This window comes from Neomonachus schauinslandi, chromosome 5, assembly GCF_002201575.2.
Source record: "Neomonachus schauinslandi chromosome 5, ASM220157v2, whole genome shotgun sequence".
Lineage (NCBI taxonomy): Eukaryota > Metazoa > Chordata > Mammalia > Carnivora > Phocidae > Neomonachus > Neomonachus schauinslandi.
Genome location: NC_058407.1, coordinates 81034992 through 81052436, shown reverse-complemented (window position 1 = coordinate 81052436; position 17445 = coordinate 81034992). Strand labels below are relative to the sequence as shown.

Here is a 17445-nt window from a genome sequence, read left to right as displayed (position 1 = left end):
ACAAAATGATGGTTGTTGTTTTAAGTCATTAATCTGTTACATTGCAATCAACAACTGATGTAATATACAATCTTCTTCATGCAAAACACTTCTTGTATCTATATTGTCAGTGCAACAGTAATAATATAGAAAAGTTTTCAATTTTCATTTGACAAAGGATAACGGTAATTAAAAAAAAAAGTTTTAAACTCTCCTGGTCACAAAAATCTAAACTGGCAAAACTAATAAGCAAACGAGCTTTCTAGCTCCTCTAATTAGATTTCCAACAAGTTTTCAAAAGCCAGTGGCCGTCAAAATTGTTTTTAGCTTTCAAAAATCACATTAATCCTTTCTCAGGTACTTCCCATAGGCCACCAGTTCTCAAAGTGTGGTCCCTGAAGCAGCAGCATGAACATGGCCTGGGAATTCAGGGGAAATCAGAAACTCTGACATGTGCTATGTTTGAGACCACTGCCCTAAGATTTGCCATATTCCTTCTTTCAATTTTTTTAGGCCCTTCCTTTATTTCATTTGCTCTTTATTATACCCTATGACACAGGCATATACCCACTCTTATTTTATAGTTGTAACTGAGGCTTGGAGCAAATAATCAAAGAACTCATCCAAGTTGATACAGTGAAGACATAGAGCTCATCCAAGTTGATACAGTGAAGACACAGAGCTGGGAATAGAAACTAAAGATGCAACAGCCCGTGAATACGTCTGGACACCGAACAGGTTTCCAAATGATTCAAATTTATAATTTTGAACACATCAATTGGACAGGCCTCTTCGGAATTTTAGTGTATATGTTTAGGAGTGATGTCGCAGAGAGTAGGAACTCAGCATTTGAACCCTGTCTCCTCCCTTAATACTGTGTAATCTTGGCTGAGAAACTTCACTTTTCTGAACCTGCTTCTACAACAGATAAGGCTGTTGTAAGGGTTAACAACAACAGCTAACAACTGGGCTCTCATTATGCACCAGGCATGGCTGTATCCACTTACACAAATTACCTTACCTTATCCTTATACTAGCACTATTAGGTAAGTATTATCCCTATGTCAATTTTATAGGTAAAGAAATTGGAAGCACAGAGTGATTTTAAATAAGCTTCCCAAGTCATAGAGCTCCCTAGGGAGCAACAGACACCAAATCTGAGCCAGGAAGTCTGACTGTAGAACGTGAATGCTTAACTGTTTTCTCACTTAAAATAATTAAATGAGATGACCCATATAAGGTGCGGAGCACAGTGCCGGAATTTAATAAACACAAGTAATTTTATCATTACTGTTATGAATATCTACTACTTTTACTCCCTTAATAGGTAGGCCACTGCTTATTTCCAGCACCCCAATATTCTGGGAAAGATGTCCAACACATTAAAAATGAGTAGAATAAAATGCGGGTCAAGAGAATGAGGAGTGTATCATGGATCTCAGTGTGTATCCTGACAAGGACTAGAGAAAGCATTCTCGACATATTTAATATTTTATGCTTATAATTACTCCACTCATGCCTGAAGGATGACATTTAATTACATGTCTCTTAAAACATACACCTGCACATTAATGCTGGTCATAAAAACATGCAGTAAGCACTAAAATCTAACTATAATACTGTGCTCAATGACACCTTCTCACTCATTAGAAGATCTGAGAAGTGACTTAGTAAAATATTAACAGTCCTGGATTTTTGCTTGCGAATTTTCTTACCTATTATCCTTGCATTTGCTGCAAATGATTTTTTTATTGACATTATGGAAAGTTCAAGATTATCTAAAAGATTAGTTCTTAAGACTTACCTTCAATCCGACTGTCTATGGGAAAAGTTTTAAAGACAGTTATGGTTTCCTCAAGTCACTATGATAAAGCCCATCCTGCCCAAAAGCTATTTTAGCGGGAAGAGCTACTCCCTACTCACAGTGAAGATCTAGTACATCACCATCACTGATTCCCATGTACTTACTTCCACTGCGTAGTGGAAAGTTGATGAGCCAGGGTGCAATGACAGGTTTTGAAGAGGCCTGATACGCGGTTTCTCCCATCCAAACTCTGAAGACCACTCCACCGTCAACATGTGATCCGTGAAAACAGTTCCAAAAACCAGAGTGCTGGGATCTGGTTTTTCCTTTAAAATGGTGGCTGGTGTGATTATTAGATCTTTAGCCTGGGGAAGAAAAATCGACATCATTAAAGAAAAGTTACTGAACAGCCACTGGCTGGATGATAGAGAGGGTGAAAAGACAAAATTTAGGCCACTGGCCACTAAAAAGTGAAATCATGTGACGTTTAAATGCTGGCAATGAACTCAGAAATTTAACAACACTACGTGAGCCAAACAAATCATGTTGGCATTCAGAATTTGGCTTGTTGTTTGAAATCTCTGTGCTGAACACTGCCTAATAAAGACCAGAACCAAATTCAATGATATTTAGAAACAGGGACAAAATAGCAGATGGGGTAAAATAATGGAAAAAGGAGAACACATGCCTTCACTCTCACTACAGGACTCCTATTGAGCACTGAGGAATGAGGTAAGGGGTGTCTTCTAGAACAATGATAGCAACACTCATAATGATTTGTTAAACTAAAATTAAAGTCATTAAGAATTGAATCTCTTGGTGATGGCTGTACTCCAACTCTCTCAAAGAATTCTTGGCATAAGGCTTCAAAACCCCCTGGGTTCATCATAGAAGAAAGGAGCAGAATGAAACAAATATTTTCCTCTTTGAAAACAGAGAAGTAGAGAATGAACACCAAGATATAAATCCTCTATTCTGTGTTGAGGAAACAGTGAACAAAGGGCCTCTTCTTGAGAGAAAGATAAATAAGAGTAATAGGGAACAACTTCACACAGCAGCATTACACCAACTCTCCACAAAGCCCATTACAAATGGCCCAACACACACACACACCCGAATCACAGCACCATCTCTAACTTCACAACAACTGTAGACTGCCAACAAAACCATGGGGGGAAGGAGCTTTTTGATCAGTTAAAAGACAATATTAACCAGGGACAGGTTCTACTTGCTAATAGGATGTAAGGAAGGTCAAACTCCACAAAAGTACTCATTGCCCCCAAAATCAAGTACAGGAGTTCCCTTTAGATCATCAGCTCTTATCCTTATATTTAAGATGATCCAGGGGCACCTGGGTGGCTCAAGTCACTTAGCTAAGCATCTGACTCTTGATTTCAGTTCAGTTCATGATCTCGGGGTCATGAGATCGAGCCACATGTCAGCTCCATGCCCAGCATGGAGCCTCCTTAAGATACCCTTTCTCCCTCTCCTCCTCCCACTCCCAGCCTCATGCACATGCTCTCTTAAAAAAAAAAAAAATCCAATTGCTTCTGATTAATTCACTGCCTTACACATGCCTAAGTCATTTGATATATTATGAATGATAATCAGTTTTATTTTTATAATAATATTCAGCTGAATGTATTCTAAAACAACAAGAAAGCTCATATTATGGGGAAGCCTAAGGCACTAAAGACAACATATTACTGTAATTTCCAGATTTAGTAATGCTACTTTGGAATATGCCAATAAAATGCCAAATTTGGGGGCACATGGACTTTCTTCTACCACTATTTAATTCAAATAAGTAACTTAACTTAAAACCTTTTATTAAGTGCAAAAATATAATTTATTTAAAGGGATATACTCCAGCTCAATTATTTTGCTCCTTGAATCCCATTTCTCTCCCTTTATCCTCTAGACCTCATCCCCCAAGTAGAATTTGGGCAAATTTCACCTGCAGGCTAAATGCAGCCTTCCGGCCTGTTCTGTAAATAAAAGTTTTATTGCAACACAGTCACACTGTTCTTTTAGTTTTAGTGATGGCATAGTCCACTAATAGTGACAGAAACCTTATGGCCCTCAAGCCTAAACTATTTATTATCCGACCCATTAAAAAGTTTGCCAGTCCCTCAAGACTGTTTAGACAAGAACTGAGTAGATATTCCAGTTAAATCTCCGACCCTAGCACAGTGCCTCACACATACAAAATACAGTACAAGTTATCTCAAATACTCAAAATAACATTCCGCTGATTTCAGATGTACTCCCCGATAGATGACACACTCATCCGCAGAAGATGGCCGGGATTCAAAGTGAGTAAAATTCTAACATAAACTTTTCATTACATGAATGGTTTCACAGTATTCTTGCACAATGAAGCACTTAGGACTTTGCTTTAGTGAGCTTTTTTTAAGTGGCTTTTCTTAGTCCTGGGCTAAGAAAAATCTGTAACTATATCAATATAGTAACACAAACAATGCAAATTTTCACCTATTAAGACTATTAGTAAAAGTTTCTCAATAACAGGGGAGGGTAGTAAGACCCAAAACAGAAAGATGAGAGTAGGTAAAAATGGAGAAGTGAGAGTGTGAGTAGAAGACGTGAGTTTTTTCTGCTTGTTGAATTTGGGGTACATCTTCAATATTGCAAAGGCAACAGACCTTAGCCTTTCCCCCCAGTGACAGAACCATTACTTCGCATGGTTCTTCAAAAGTAAAATAAAAATCACCTTCCCCGTTATTTCTATCATTAGCAAACCAATTCTCCCATGAGCTAATCAACAAGAAATCAACTACACATGATCCTTATACTTTTCAGGATTTCTAAGCTTTCCAATAAATAACCACCTGCCATGAAAACAAGAGGCCTTGGAATATATATTTTATATCAATAACAATCTACATAATATTTAAAAACGAGACTATGGCCTCATATCAAACAGCTGTAGGGTGATCTTTTTTTATTTTTCCTTCCCTTGCTCTTTCTTATCTGCTTTCTTATTCTTAGTATTTTGCCTTTTTATTCACTCAGCACCAGCACAATGGTTCACAGGCACTGCACTAAGTAGGCACAAGAGATACAAAGATGCCCCGTGGCCCAGCCCCTCCTTCTCAGGCAAGTTCACCGTCAGCCGTGGACAGAAATAGCCACTGTGAGCAACTATTACTCATTCAACCTAGTATCTGTTGAGCTACTGTGCGCTTACGCCTATGGGCCCAAAGGAATCTCAGGGAATAAAACAAGTCCTGTTCTCTTAGTGCAGGGAAAACAGTATAAAGAAATAAGTGGATAAAGAGAGGTCAGGAGGTGATTAGTGCTATGAAGAAAATGAAAGCTGCTTAAAAGGACAGAGTGGGGAAGAAAAAGCTGATTTTTCATGGAAAGGTTGGGAATGACCTCCCTGATGAGGTGTCCTTTGAGCAGAGATTCGAATGAAGAAGGTAGGCCATGTAGATATGTAGAGGCAAAGTATTTGAGGCAGAGGAAGCAAGGGCCCAGATCCCGAGACGGGGATGGACTTGGCATGTTCAAGGAACAGGAAAGGCTCAGTGTGGCAGGAATTCAGGAAATGTGGGGGAAAGGGAGGGGCAGAAGATGTCACAGAGGCACTGTGGCTGCTGGAGTAGGGGAAAGGGAACTTCATCCTATACTGACCAACATTCCAATTCTCCATGGGTTCTGACTCTGTGCAATCAAGAGTGTACCCTGTCTGGGGCACCTGGGTGGCTTAGACAGTTGAGAGTCTGACTGGATTTCAGCTCAGGTCATGATCTCGGGGTCCTGGGATCAAGCCCCACGTTGGTTTCCACAGGGAGTCTGCTTGAGGATTCTCTCTCTCCCTGTCCCTTGCCCTCTCCCCCTCCCCCCACCCACACATGCTCTCGTTCATAGATAAGTGAATCTTTGGAAAAAAATAAAAAGACTGTACCCCATCTTATTTCCCCAGGAATCTTTACCAAAGAGGCTGCTAGCAATTAAAATAACCCCAGTTTACCCCTTTACTCCAGGCAATTTGAAGTAGCCATCAGGGATAATACTAGAGACATGGCTACCATGCTTCCTTAATTTTTTAAAAATACGAAGGAGCAAAGCAGGAAGGGGGAGATGTTTGATGGTGGTAAAATACAAAAATCTGGGTAACACTGAGCTCTTTCCTTAAGCCTCTACATTTCCTCCTCTGCATAGAGATCCTCAGCCCTGGCTACACATTGGATTTAACTACAAAGTTTTTTAAAAACACTAAACCACAGTCCATTCCAGAATTGAACCAGAATCTCAGAGGGATAGGGCAGGGGAGTGGTTGGTTGGTTATTCAAACTTACCCAAGTGATTCTAACTGGGCACTCAGGGTTCAGAACCACACCACACTATCTCCCTTGAAGATTTCAGCAACCTGAAGAGCAATGGTTTCCAACATTGGCTACTGAATTTGTTCACGTGGGAAGATTTTTTTTTTTCTTAAGGAAATACCACTGCTCATGCTGTACCCAAGATGCACAAAAACTCCGGAAAAAAAGAAAGAAACTCAGGAGTGGGACTTCACATCAATTTTCACTGAAGGCTCTCCAGGAGATTACAAGGCACTGGAAGGGCTGAGAACCACTTAAGAGATTCAAGTCTCATTTGTGAATTCTTATCAAAAGCCATACATTATTTTGTAATCACAGGACCTTGGTTACCTCAAACTGAACGTATCTAAAATAGAGCACATATTTCCTCCAAAACTTGATCCCTATTTCTGATATCATATTACATTCTACTTTACTTTTTAACCCTTCATCTAATAAAAGGAATGCATGTTTATTATTTAAAATTCTACCATAAAGGGAAGAAAAATGAAAAGTATAAAATTCCCAACTTTCAAAAAATGTCAATAACATTTCCAACTAGTACCCTGGCCACCATGTTCCCACTTCCCAGACATGACCTCCATTAACAAATTCATTGTGCATGTTTCTATATTTTCTTTACATCTTCATTACTTTCAAGATGATTTACCATTCTCAACAACATTCTCCCAGCCCTCAGTTTCCCCTATCAGTAATTGAGACACCTGTACTTTCAAGAATCTCTTTAATAAGTCTGATGCCTCAATTTCTACTACCCTGTCAGTAGCAACTATCCTGTATCTCTTCCCTATCATCTTTCTGAACATAATCACATGCTTGATCATAATCTTCAATGTCCATGAATAGAATAATGGCCATAGATAAGCCCAAATATTTTAGCTGCAAAATCAAGTATCCCAAGTATGGCATTAACTTCTTTGTTCAATTCTACCTCTCACTAATGTCCAGCATTCACCTTTTACTTATCACTTAGCAATGCATTCAGCTGCAAGTAAGTCAAACACACAAATAGGAATTGGTTTTCTCACGTAAGTCTGGAGGAGCCAGGCCTGGCAGTACCCCATAATCTCAAGGCCGTGTGATTTTCTGAGCCTTCTCATCAGAGTCAAAAGAAAGCTCATTATGGCTGTAGCTTCAGCTTTAATGATTTTCAAGGTCCACAGATAGGGGAGGAAAATGATAACAGCAGACAAGTCTATTTCCTCTGATCACAAGAGCAAAATTTTCCCAGGAATTTCCATATGCCTTATTGGTCAGAAATGTGTCACACTGATCTATCTAGCTGCAAGGGAGGCTAGCAGGGCAGGTCAGAGAACTGCAAACAGCATCTGTCAATAAGGAACATGGGTGGGCTGTACTGGGGGTACACGCCCACCAGTGCCTGAACCCTGACTAGCTCTTAAGCATTGTCTACATGCCTCTGTTTAACATGGAAGGACTACACTTGGCTACAGATGCCTTCCCATCCTCACCTCTTCTTTCTCCCCCAACATTTCCTCCATCTGTAACACTGGACATGTGGTGTAGCCAGTTTATCCCAACTCCTTTCTTCCTCCAGGAGGAAGTGTGGAAACTTCCTCCAGGAAGAAGTTTGGAGCACCCCATCTGGCCCAGCAGTCTGGTGGTATCCTCAGCTTTTCAAACTACCTAGCAGTTGCTCATACAACCCCTCTATTTGGACATCCCAACCCCCTATAAAATCCTTTAATTAATTTGAACAATTGGAAAAGGGAGTCATTTCTTTAGATTATGCTGGACTCTCATTTAGCACAGTAACTATTATACATATCAAATATGTGCTAATAATTCTGTTCTAAATTTCGCTAAACATGGATTGATCTTCATGGTTTTGGATATCTCAACATAACAGACTGCTATAGTTTTTTTAAATTGTGGGTGCTGGGGCGCCTGGGTGGCTCAGTCATCAAGCGAATGCCTTCGGCTCAGGTCATGATCCCAGGGTCCTGGGATCGAGCCCCGCATCAGGCTCCCTGATCTGCAGGAAGCCTGCTTCTCCCTCTCCCATCCCCCCGCTTGTGTTCCCTCTCTCGCTGTGTCTCTCTCTGTCAAATAAATAAAATATTTTTTAAAAAATCATGTGTGCTTGCTGTATTTCATAGAAGACCCTTTTGTTATTACAAATCCTTAAAGAACCAACTTTAAGAATGACCATGGCCCAGTATATAATTTTTACTTTTCTGAACTCTGTCCTTAAAATATCTCTAGGACAACCCACAGTGATCCACTGGCCCTGTGAGATCAAGTTAGTTAATGGCAAAGATATAGAATAAGGTGTTTTTATGCTGGACTTCGTGCTCTTGTAATTATAACTTGATACTACTAGTTAAGTTCCTGAAAACTGAATACAAATGATTAAATTACCAGGTATTCTATTTTAGTAAGTGACTATATCCTTTTGTAAGATGTGACTTATTAATGATAAGAATAGCAACCCTCTAACTTTCTAATTTGTAAATAAGGATTGCCCTACATGCAGTTTTTTCGAAGTAATACACAACTGAGTGCCTTCAGAATTTCATCAAGAAGTCTAATTTCCTTCACTTAAAACAATTTCTGGGGTGCCTGGGTGACTCGGTTAAACATCCGACTCTTGATTTCGGCTCGGGTCATGATCTCGGGATCATGTGATGGAGCCCCAGGGAGGGCTCCATGCTGAGTGTGGAGCCTGCTTAAGATTTTCTCTCTCCGTCGCTCTTTGCCCATCCAGGCAACCCTCCCCCCACGTGCATGTGCTCTCTCTCTCAAAAAAAAAAAAAAATTCTGTAATTCTGGAAACTGACACTAACAGCTTTTAACCTAAGCTCCGAGAGAAATTACCTAAGAATATTAAATCAAAACAATTAGTAAACTGAATGAAATTCAAAAATAACCAATATTACCTGAAGGTTTGTGATTGGTTTTGAGTAGCTGTGAAATCTAGTTCTAAGGGGAAAAAAATCTTTGGCATAAAGAAACAAATTTTGCAAACAGTTTTTATCACTGTTTAGAAACCTTTTTCTACATTTCCTTTCCAAAGATGGATAAAAATAACAGTCTTTGTAAAATGATACTTTCTCCTGCATAATTAATCTGTCTCCTTCCAGTGCTCCATGTTCTCTGATGACTTCAAAGTCAGGATGTTTCAGGCCATATGCTTGTGGAAGAATGTGGAAGGCCACAATGACTAGACTGTGAAATGACAACAAGTATTGACAAAAACAAAGCATATTAAACATAACAACTTCCTAACACAAAATTCATGCTTGGGTAACCATCTGCTCTGAAATGGGGAAGGCCGGAGCAGGCTAATGCAACCTGGTTGCACCTGAGCGCTGTATTAGCCAGCATTCAGGCCACATCTCTTGTTCACCACTCAGTATCGTATCCGTACTTCTCTGCATTGGACACAATACTTAAATGTTTAAAAGCTCCCTCTGCATTACATTAGGAGATACATAACTTTGTTCTACAATAAGTACATTTTCTTACTCTATTTGGAAAGCCTTAGGTGCTATGTTCATTATCTTTTAGAGATATTCTTTTAAAATCTAATAGAGGAGTGCCTGAGTGGCTCAGTAGGTTGAGCAGCCGACTCTTGGTTTTGGCTCAGGTCATGATCTCAGGGTCCTGGGATCGAGCCCTGCATGGGGCTCCATGCTCAGCAGGGCAGGGGGTCTGCTTGTGGATTCTCTCTCTCCCTTCCCTCTGCCCCTCACCCAGCTTGCTTGCTCACTCTCTCTCAAATAAATAAATAAATCCTTAAAAAAGTCAAATCAGATCTAGTAGAAAGGTATGAAGAAGAGAATTACAGATTTGGAGTGTCACATTCTATGGAGATCTATAAAGCAGGGGAAAGTGGAAGAAATAGACAGCTGATCTCTTTGAAACAAAGAAGGCTCTGGAGTTCATAGAAAGATTCTGTAGGATTCCCCAGTAATAAGGCATCTCATTTCTGGGCCTTGTTGGGAAACTGCATCCTCACTTTAAAATGACTGCATCAAAATGGGGGAAGGGATGCAAGTTTCTTACCCATAAGAAACTCAAAAGGCAATTTAAAAATACAAATGGAGTAAATAAAGAAAAAAATATCTTTGCTTTTTGTCAAAAGCAAAAATAGTCCTATAAAACCCACCATTTCCCCCCCAAATTATCAATCTCACTTTTCATTTGCCTCATTATATATGCACTGTGAATACAACCACCATTACAACTCATGTTTTAATATGTAATACAAGCATAGAATGTCAGTACACCCCCCTTTAACTAAAACCTAGTATACAGAAATCTAAATTCAACAAATAGATTATATTATGAATTTTTTAAAAGACGTATTTGAGAGAGAGAGCTTGAGCACAGGGAGTGGTGTTGGGGGTGGGGGGGGTGTAGGAAGAAACTCCTGCAGACTCCTCGCTGAGCTCTAGCCCCATGCAGGGCTCAATCCCCTGACCCTGAGATCATGACCTGAGCTGAAACCAAGAGTTGGATGCTCAACTAACTGTGCCACCCAGGGGCCCCAACATTATGAATTAATTTTAACTTTGTAAAAATTCTCTATGTATAAAAATATAAAGGCCTTTCAGGGAAAAATCACATTTGTCTATATACCCTTTGAGGAATATACCTACTATATAAAATAACCCTGAGAGAGTATCAAATAGTCCATTTTATCTCATTCTTTCTAGAATCCATATCTCAATACCTACGTCCCCAGAATGTATTAAAACTTAGTCTTCATAGACTAGCAGAGTAGATTAGATCAGCTATAAGGCTATAGAGGATATTATCTTTAAAGGACCAGGAATATTATGGACAAATAAACTCAATGACTTATTCTAGTCAGGAAATTACTATATTTGAATCTATCTATCTACCTATTTCTTCTTCTTTTTTTCATCTTGAAAGCAGAGACCTTATCTTGAATTTATCCTCAGATTTCCAATGCCTACCACATAGTAAGAGCTGGGTGTGTGGGAAATTGATGAGTCAAGTTTCCACTCCCTCTCTGAACCCTGCCAGGATGTGAGATCATTAGGACACTCTGTGCTATGGATGACAATTGACAGTGACTGAAATAGGCAGGAGAGAGGAGGGAGACTTAAAAGAGAAGCAAAACCCTCCATGGTTGGTGGGAAGCAGTGGGGTGGGGTGGAGATAAAGATTCATAGAGAAAATAATAATACACCTAATAGTTGTATTTTTATGATTTTCAAAGTGCTTTTACAAGATTCTCATTTGCTCATTAGTGGCCTGGGAAGTTATGAGGTTATTTAATATATAAAACCCATAATTCAGAGAGAAAGTAAGGAAACACAACACATTTACTGCATAATGTTAGGTGTTGCTTTAAAGAGAAAAATTATAAGTGTAACTTTTTCCACTAGTGAAGGGTTATACTTATTTATACAATCAGATAAACCTCTAGGTGAATATTTACAAATTAATTGTTTTCCAAGAAAACAGTTATGATTCATGAAATGAAATAAACAACTGCCAGGTAATTTTAGATGTGAAGATATTACTGCTCCCCAAATGATCCCCCCCCCAAGAATGGAATTTAAAATGTATGGCAGCATATCTAAATTACTATATAACGCACCCGGGAAAAATTGCCCAAATCTCAACAGGAAACAGATTCATTCAGTTGATTGTTGTTTCACTTAACCTCTGGCAAATAACTTACCTTGAAAGTCCCCACCACCTCCTTTGATCCCGCTTCTCCGGTACATTCTGGGGAGCATCCGTTATTGCAGTCCTTAAAGAAGAATTAAATTCATTAAGTACAACCAGGTGGATAACTGCGGCCTGGGGTAATCAATATCACTCACCATCACACCGCGGGCTCCGCTCAGGTACCCAAGCAAACAGGAAAAGGAGGATCAAGCACCCAGGCACCAGCCCCAAAGGAGAGCGTCCTGGGAGTGCTGTCCTTCACTTTCTACCCAGCTGTTTTCGTCCTCCACCGCTGGCTTATGGCAGGCTGGTTAAATTCCAGGGTCGCCCTACAGAGCCAGGGTTCACCAGCAAAGAACAAGAAGGTAATTGTCCCCCTTATATCCGAGTAAATAGTCTAGACTAGGGTTTTCAGCCATTTATAGAAAAATCTCCTGGGCGCTCTCAGCCTCGTGGTCCTATCAATCACTGGCGCACAATAGCAAGACTGGAAAGGGGATGAGGACGAGAATGAACCATTTTCTCCAAGGGCAGGGTCCTGCAATGCAGGCGCATCGACACCAAACCTCACGGGTTAAGGACAAAACCTCAGGGAATTAGGAAGTAATTTAAAAGATACTTAAGGACACAATGGAAGTGGGACGAATTGGGAAAAGGTGCAGACCTTTAAAAATAAAATAAAATAGAAAAAAGCCTAATCTGCTATATAGCTACGTGCGCGGGGGGGGGGGGGGAGAATCCAAGGAGGCAGAGGGCTGCGGTCAAAATCTTCTGGGGTGGCCAAAGCACGCAGGATGTGGTTGTCAGTTCTGGCTGCCCAGAAATTCCGCTTCTCCCTCCTCCCCCAAAGCGGCTTCCATGGCGAGCCTCACGTTCCCGGTGGCTGTCCGCGCCGCGCTGCGGAGCGGGTCACCGGCTGGGCGCTAGAACTGGCCGGCAGGGGCCTCTCCAAAGCGGAGTTCGCTGGCTGGAGGTCTAGATTTCGATTAGGGTTGGGGAGAGAGGAAACGCCTGGGTGGAGACGGAACGGCGATGTGCGGCGAAGCAGGATGGTGCAGGAAACGCCAGCGATGCGCCCCACCAGGCCGGCTGGCTTCGGAGACCCCGGGTCCAATCCGCCCCCCTTCCACAAACACCCGGGTTCGGGTACCTGGCGGGCGAGGGCCGCGGCGGCACAGGTCGGGGTGGCCATGGGGAGGCTCCGGGAGCGCGGGGCTGCGGAGAGCGGCGGCGGCACGCAGCGCGCGGCTGGACGCGAAAGCGGGCGGCGCGGCCAAGCCCCCGCGCACTGACTGAGCGGCGCGGGCTGCCACCGCCGGGGGCCCCGCGCCAGGGTTAGGCGCAGGGAACTACGCAGTCCCTCCAGCATCTCTGGAGGAGGAGCCTCCACCGGTCTGGTCCTTCTCGCTCTTCTGTGGGTAAAACCAGAGCCCTCGTCCACGCCACCTGGTCCCGGGCTGGGGCACGGGAATGCGTGCCGCAGGCCAGCGCCTTTCCAAATACAGGCACTTCGTGAACATCCTTGTTTACCAAACAACCCCTGGGTGAACGGGCTCGGCAACGCCTCTCGGCCAAGGCGAAGGCAACCTTGGGAGAAATTTACATCAGGGGAGAGTGTCCTTGGACAAACCGACTAAAGGCAGTTTGCAGCCCAGGACTGGCAGTTGTGCACTGGCTCTTATCTGCCACCGACCCCCACGCGCAAACTGATGAGGAAGAACGTGAATCTGGGTTTTAGATTTCTTTGCGCCACCTACTCAAGTTGGATTTGTTGCGGGGTGTTGCAGGGCTACCAGGCTCACATCTCTAAGAGCTCTTTCTGCCCAGAGACCTCGATGCTACTTAGATCCACCCACCCATTCAGTGTTTTCAGGCAAAATAGACTATCAAGAGCTCCCAATCGAACTGACAGTTTTCTGATGTAAGCAGGTGAAAGCAATATTTAGAAAGAGAGCTGATAATGCGACCTTTGAAAGGGAAAAGGAAGCTACGGCCTCCTTTGCTGTGTTCTCCCAGGGCAACGTCAGCCTAAATTATGAGCTTTTTTGGGCTTTAGAATTAATAGGAAGTGGTGACTTGGGCTGATTTGTTCTTGGAAAGGGGGAGGGCCCTTTACTCTGGGTAAGAGCGGTTAAATCTGGTCTGGTTTTAGAATTGATTTCATACAGCCTTAACGACAATATAGCTCTAATCTTATCAACTCAGAAAGCAACATTCATTTCTCCCTTCCTCCCTTCCTTTCATAAAAGGCACAGAAAAGCCTCTTATGCTTGGGTGGAGTCTGAAGCTCCAAAGACCGTACAGCCCAGGCAGGTCACAGGTCCCTGGAAACCAGTCTCTTTGAAGAAATTTAAAATCGAATTTTTTAAAAAGTACAGACTAAGTAAACTCTAGCGCTGCCATTTTCCAACCTTGTCCCCATGCCTAAAAATAAGAAACCCTTAGTTGAAGAATTAACAATTTATTTGCATTCAAAAGCTACGTTTAACTGACAACACCAGATTGCACTATAAGCCTGTTACTGTTTTAAAGGTAGATACTACACAGCTCCAATTTTCTTGCTATTTTAAATGTTACTTGTAAATCCTTGCTTTTCAGTCAAGAAAGCATATATAATACAAGAATGAGGTTATTAAAGAATGACCACAGTGTCAGACCTTATACCTCTCATCTCTTCAGAGCCAAACTTTGTGCAAGTGCCATCTGTATTAACTGCTTCTGCTTCTCCCACTTCAAGTGGCTACAGTTTGACTCCTGTCCAATTATTCCACCTGAACAAGGTTCCTAAGAGCCTTCATTTTGCTCAGCCCAATGGTTTTGCTTCCTGTGCATCTTCATGGCTAACCCTCTATGGTGATGGCTCCCAAATATATATTTTTTCAGTCCACCTCTCTTGAGCAGTAAGTACTCACAGCCAAAAATCTGTATAAAATATTTATTGTGTATGTAACATTTGCAAAGGCGAAGGCATTGGGCTAGGTGCTGAGGAGGCAGTGTGAGCATACCTCCATCCTATTATCATGCTTTGCCTTTAGTCATATAGAAAAATGTTACTTGTGTTAAAAAGCATCAACTAATCCTACAAATGTAAAATTGCAAAAGTAACAAGCACTACCTGTGTTTTACCAGCCTCTAATAATAGAATGCATCCTTCTCGGAAAGGTCGGGAAAAGCTTTCCAGCAAGGGATCCTTAACTAGAGACCTGGAGGATAAAAAAGTATTTACTACAAGAAGAGATGAAAAACATCTGGGATGAAAGTGAATTCCAGGAAAGGACATCTCTGAGAAGGGAAGGAACGTGGTGCTTACAGGAGACACGAGAGAGCCAGGGCTGGAGTGGAGACAAACAGAGGGCGCTTGGTCCAGGGTGAGACTGGGAGCCTTGGCAGAGAGCCAACCACGGGTTGTGCCTTATAAAGAGAGTTAGAAGATAATTTCCCTGATAAAGGTAAAAGCATGACTGTCATATGCACATAAAATGAACTTGTATTATAGTCTATAGTCTTGTATTAACTCCTATAATGAAGTTACCAGGCAGATGTTAAAACTTGCTCAGACAGACACACTTCTGGGTCAGAAACAGTGACGTGAATTAGTAATGGACATAAAACTGGCTTCTTCCACAATTGGGAGGCTAAATTCACTGAACCCTGGCCTTCAGAATTTATTTCATGCGTATTGAAAAGAATTATTTTGCCTTCCTATCAGTTGTCTGTAGAGTAATTAAAAAACAATGAAACAACATAAAAACAATGAAAAAACTGATGGGAATCCTAAGAACAAGAAAAGCCATCGAAAAGGTAGGTTAGGTGGGGAATGGAGGTGGAGGTTGACACGATTGAAAGTGCACTCTGGCTGCAGTTTGAAGATTGGGGGAGGGTCTGGGTGGAGTGAAATGGATTTATGAGAAAGCTGTTACAGAACCCACATAAATGATGATCCTATTAATAAGATGGACTTGGCAGGTGGTAGGTGATCCAGATGAAGAGAAGCAGCCAGATTTCAGATTTCAGCAATCTTTAGATAGAATGGACAAGAGAAGGGACAGGGAGAGAGAAGTGCCAAGGAGGGCTCCTTCGATTCTGGCTTGCTCTTCTGGTTGGTGATATTCGCTAAGAAAAATGGAACACTGAAAGATGATGTGGTTTGAGGGGACAAGAAGGAGTCTGGTTTGGGGCATATTGAGTTTTGGGCCGTCTCTGAGACTGGCTGTTAGAGATACGCCTATCCGAAGTTCAAATGAGAGGTCTGGTTTAGAAGTCAACATTTGGTGAGTCCCTGGTATGGGGGTGGTAACTGAAGCTACGGGGATGAGTAAGAATGTCACATCTGTGCCTCTAAAATGGGACAATAGCAACACTTCATGTTTGCCAATTGGGATGGAGTATCATAACATACGCACCACATGAAAATTATTTAGAACATTGGTAAGTGTTAATCCCTCAATAAATGAAAGTAAGACAATTTATCCCAGTTGGCATTTACTTAAAGGGCCAGATAGTAAATATTTTAGCCTTTAGGGCTATGTGGTCTTTGCTGCAATTACTCAGCTCTGTCAATATATTTCAAAGCAGCCATGGACAGTATGCAAAAGAATGTGCATGGCTGGATTCCCATAAAACTCTATTTACAAAAACAAGACAGAGCAGATTTGGCCAGTCGGCTGTAGGTTGTAGATGCCTACTCCATGCAGTTGCCCTAACTAGAAACCTAAAGGTTGTCCTTCAAACACAACCCAGTGATCACCAATGTCTATACATTCTAGCTCCAAATATCCTGACAGTCACCATTTCTCCAGGCATTACTGCCATCCGAGTACCAAGCAGCTTCCAAGTAGCCTCCCCATCTTCAGCCTTGCTTCCTTTTAAACCATCCTTAGCATGGCAACCAGAGAGATCTTCTCCAAATGCAAATCTGAATGTACCCCTTCTTGGCTAAAAAATCCTCAAAGCTTTACATCACCCTTATGACAAAATATGTTAGCAAGCTCCCCACCCATCCCAAATTCTGATTCCTGCCCAGACGCCCTGGCTCACCTTTTGCAGCTCTCCCTGTCTCCAGCCACACATTTAACTGCTTCAGTCCTTCTTCGAATCAGGCCTTCTCACCGCTGGCCATCTGCCTGAAACACCCCCCTGCCACTGGATGGTTGGATGATTGGATGATCCTTCCTTTCTCAGTTTATGTGGCACTTTGTCCTCGGGGAGGAACTCCTGAACCCTATCAAGTTTACCATGGGCCCCTCTGCTATTTATTTCCATAGAATTTTTTCCACTTCAAAATACAACTGTCGGGGCGCCTGGGTGGCTCAGTTGGTTAAGCGACTGCCTTCGGCTCAGGTCATGATCCTGGAGTCCCGGGATCGAGTCCCGCATCGGGCTCCCTGCTCGGCAGGGAGTCTGCTTCTCCCTCTCACCCTACCCCCTCTCCTGCTCTCTCTCTCTCTCATTCTCTCTCTCAAATAAATAAATAAAATCTTTAAAAAAAACAAAAACAAAATACAACTGTCATACTTTATTCTAATTATTGGATTAATAGCTCTCTAATTTTTATGATGGTAACTTAGGCCTATTTGTTGACCTAGCAGTCTGCCCTCACTCAATGCCAGGCACACAGTTGAGATTTATCTGTTAAATTGT

The 17445-nt window shown here is 41.9% G+C and overlaps 1 protein-coding gene across 1 annotated transcript in view; it reads right to left on the bottom strand.

Annotated features, from left to right (window-relative positions):
- BCAT1 (branched chain amino acid transaminase 1) overlaps positions 1-12997 on the bottom strand; it is a 65878-nt gene extending 52881 nt beyond the window's left edge. The window contains exons 1-3 of the mRNA XM_021690677.1: positions 12956-12997; positions 11816-11887; positions 1948-2148 (exon numbers count right to left, since the gene is read on the bottom strand). Coding sequence (XP_021546352.1) covers positions 1948-2148; positions 11816-11887; positions 12956-12997 — 315 coding nt within the window. The remainder of the gene's footprint in view (positions 1-1947; positions 2149-11815; positions 11888-12955) is intronic.
- Positions 12998-17445: the final 4448 nt, after the last annotated feature.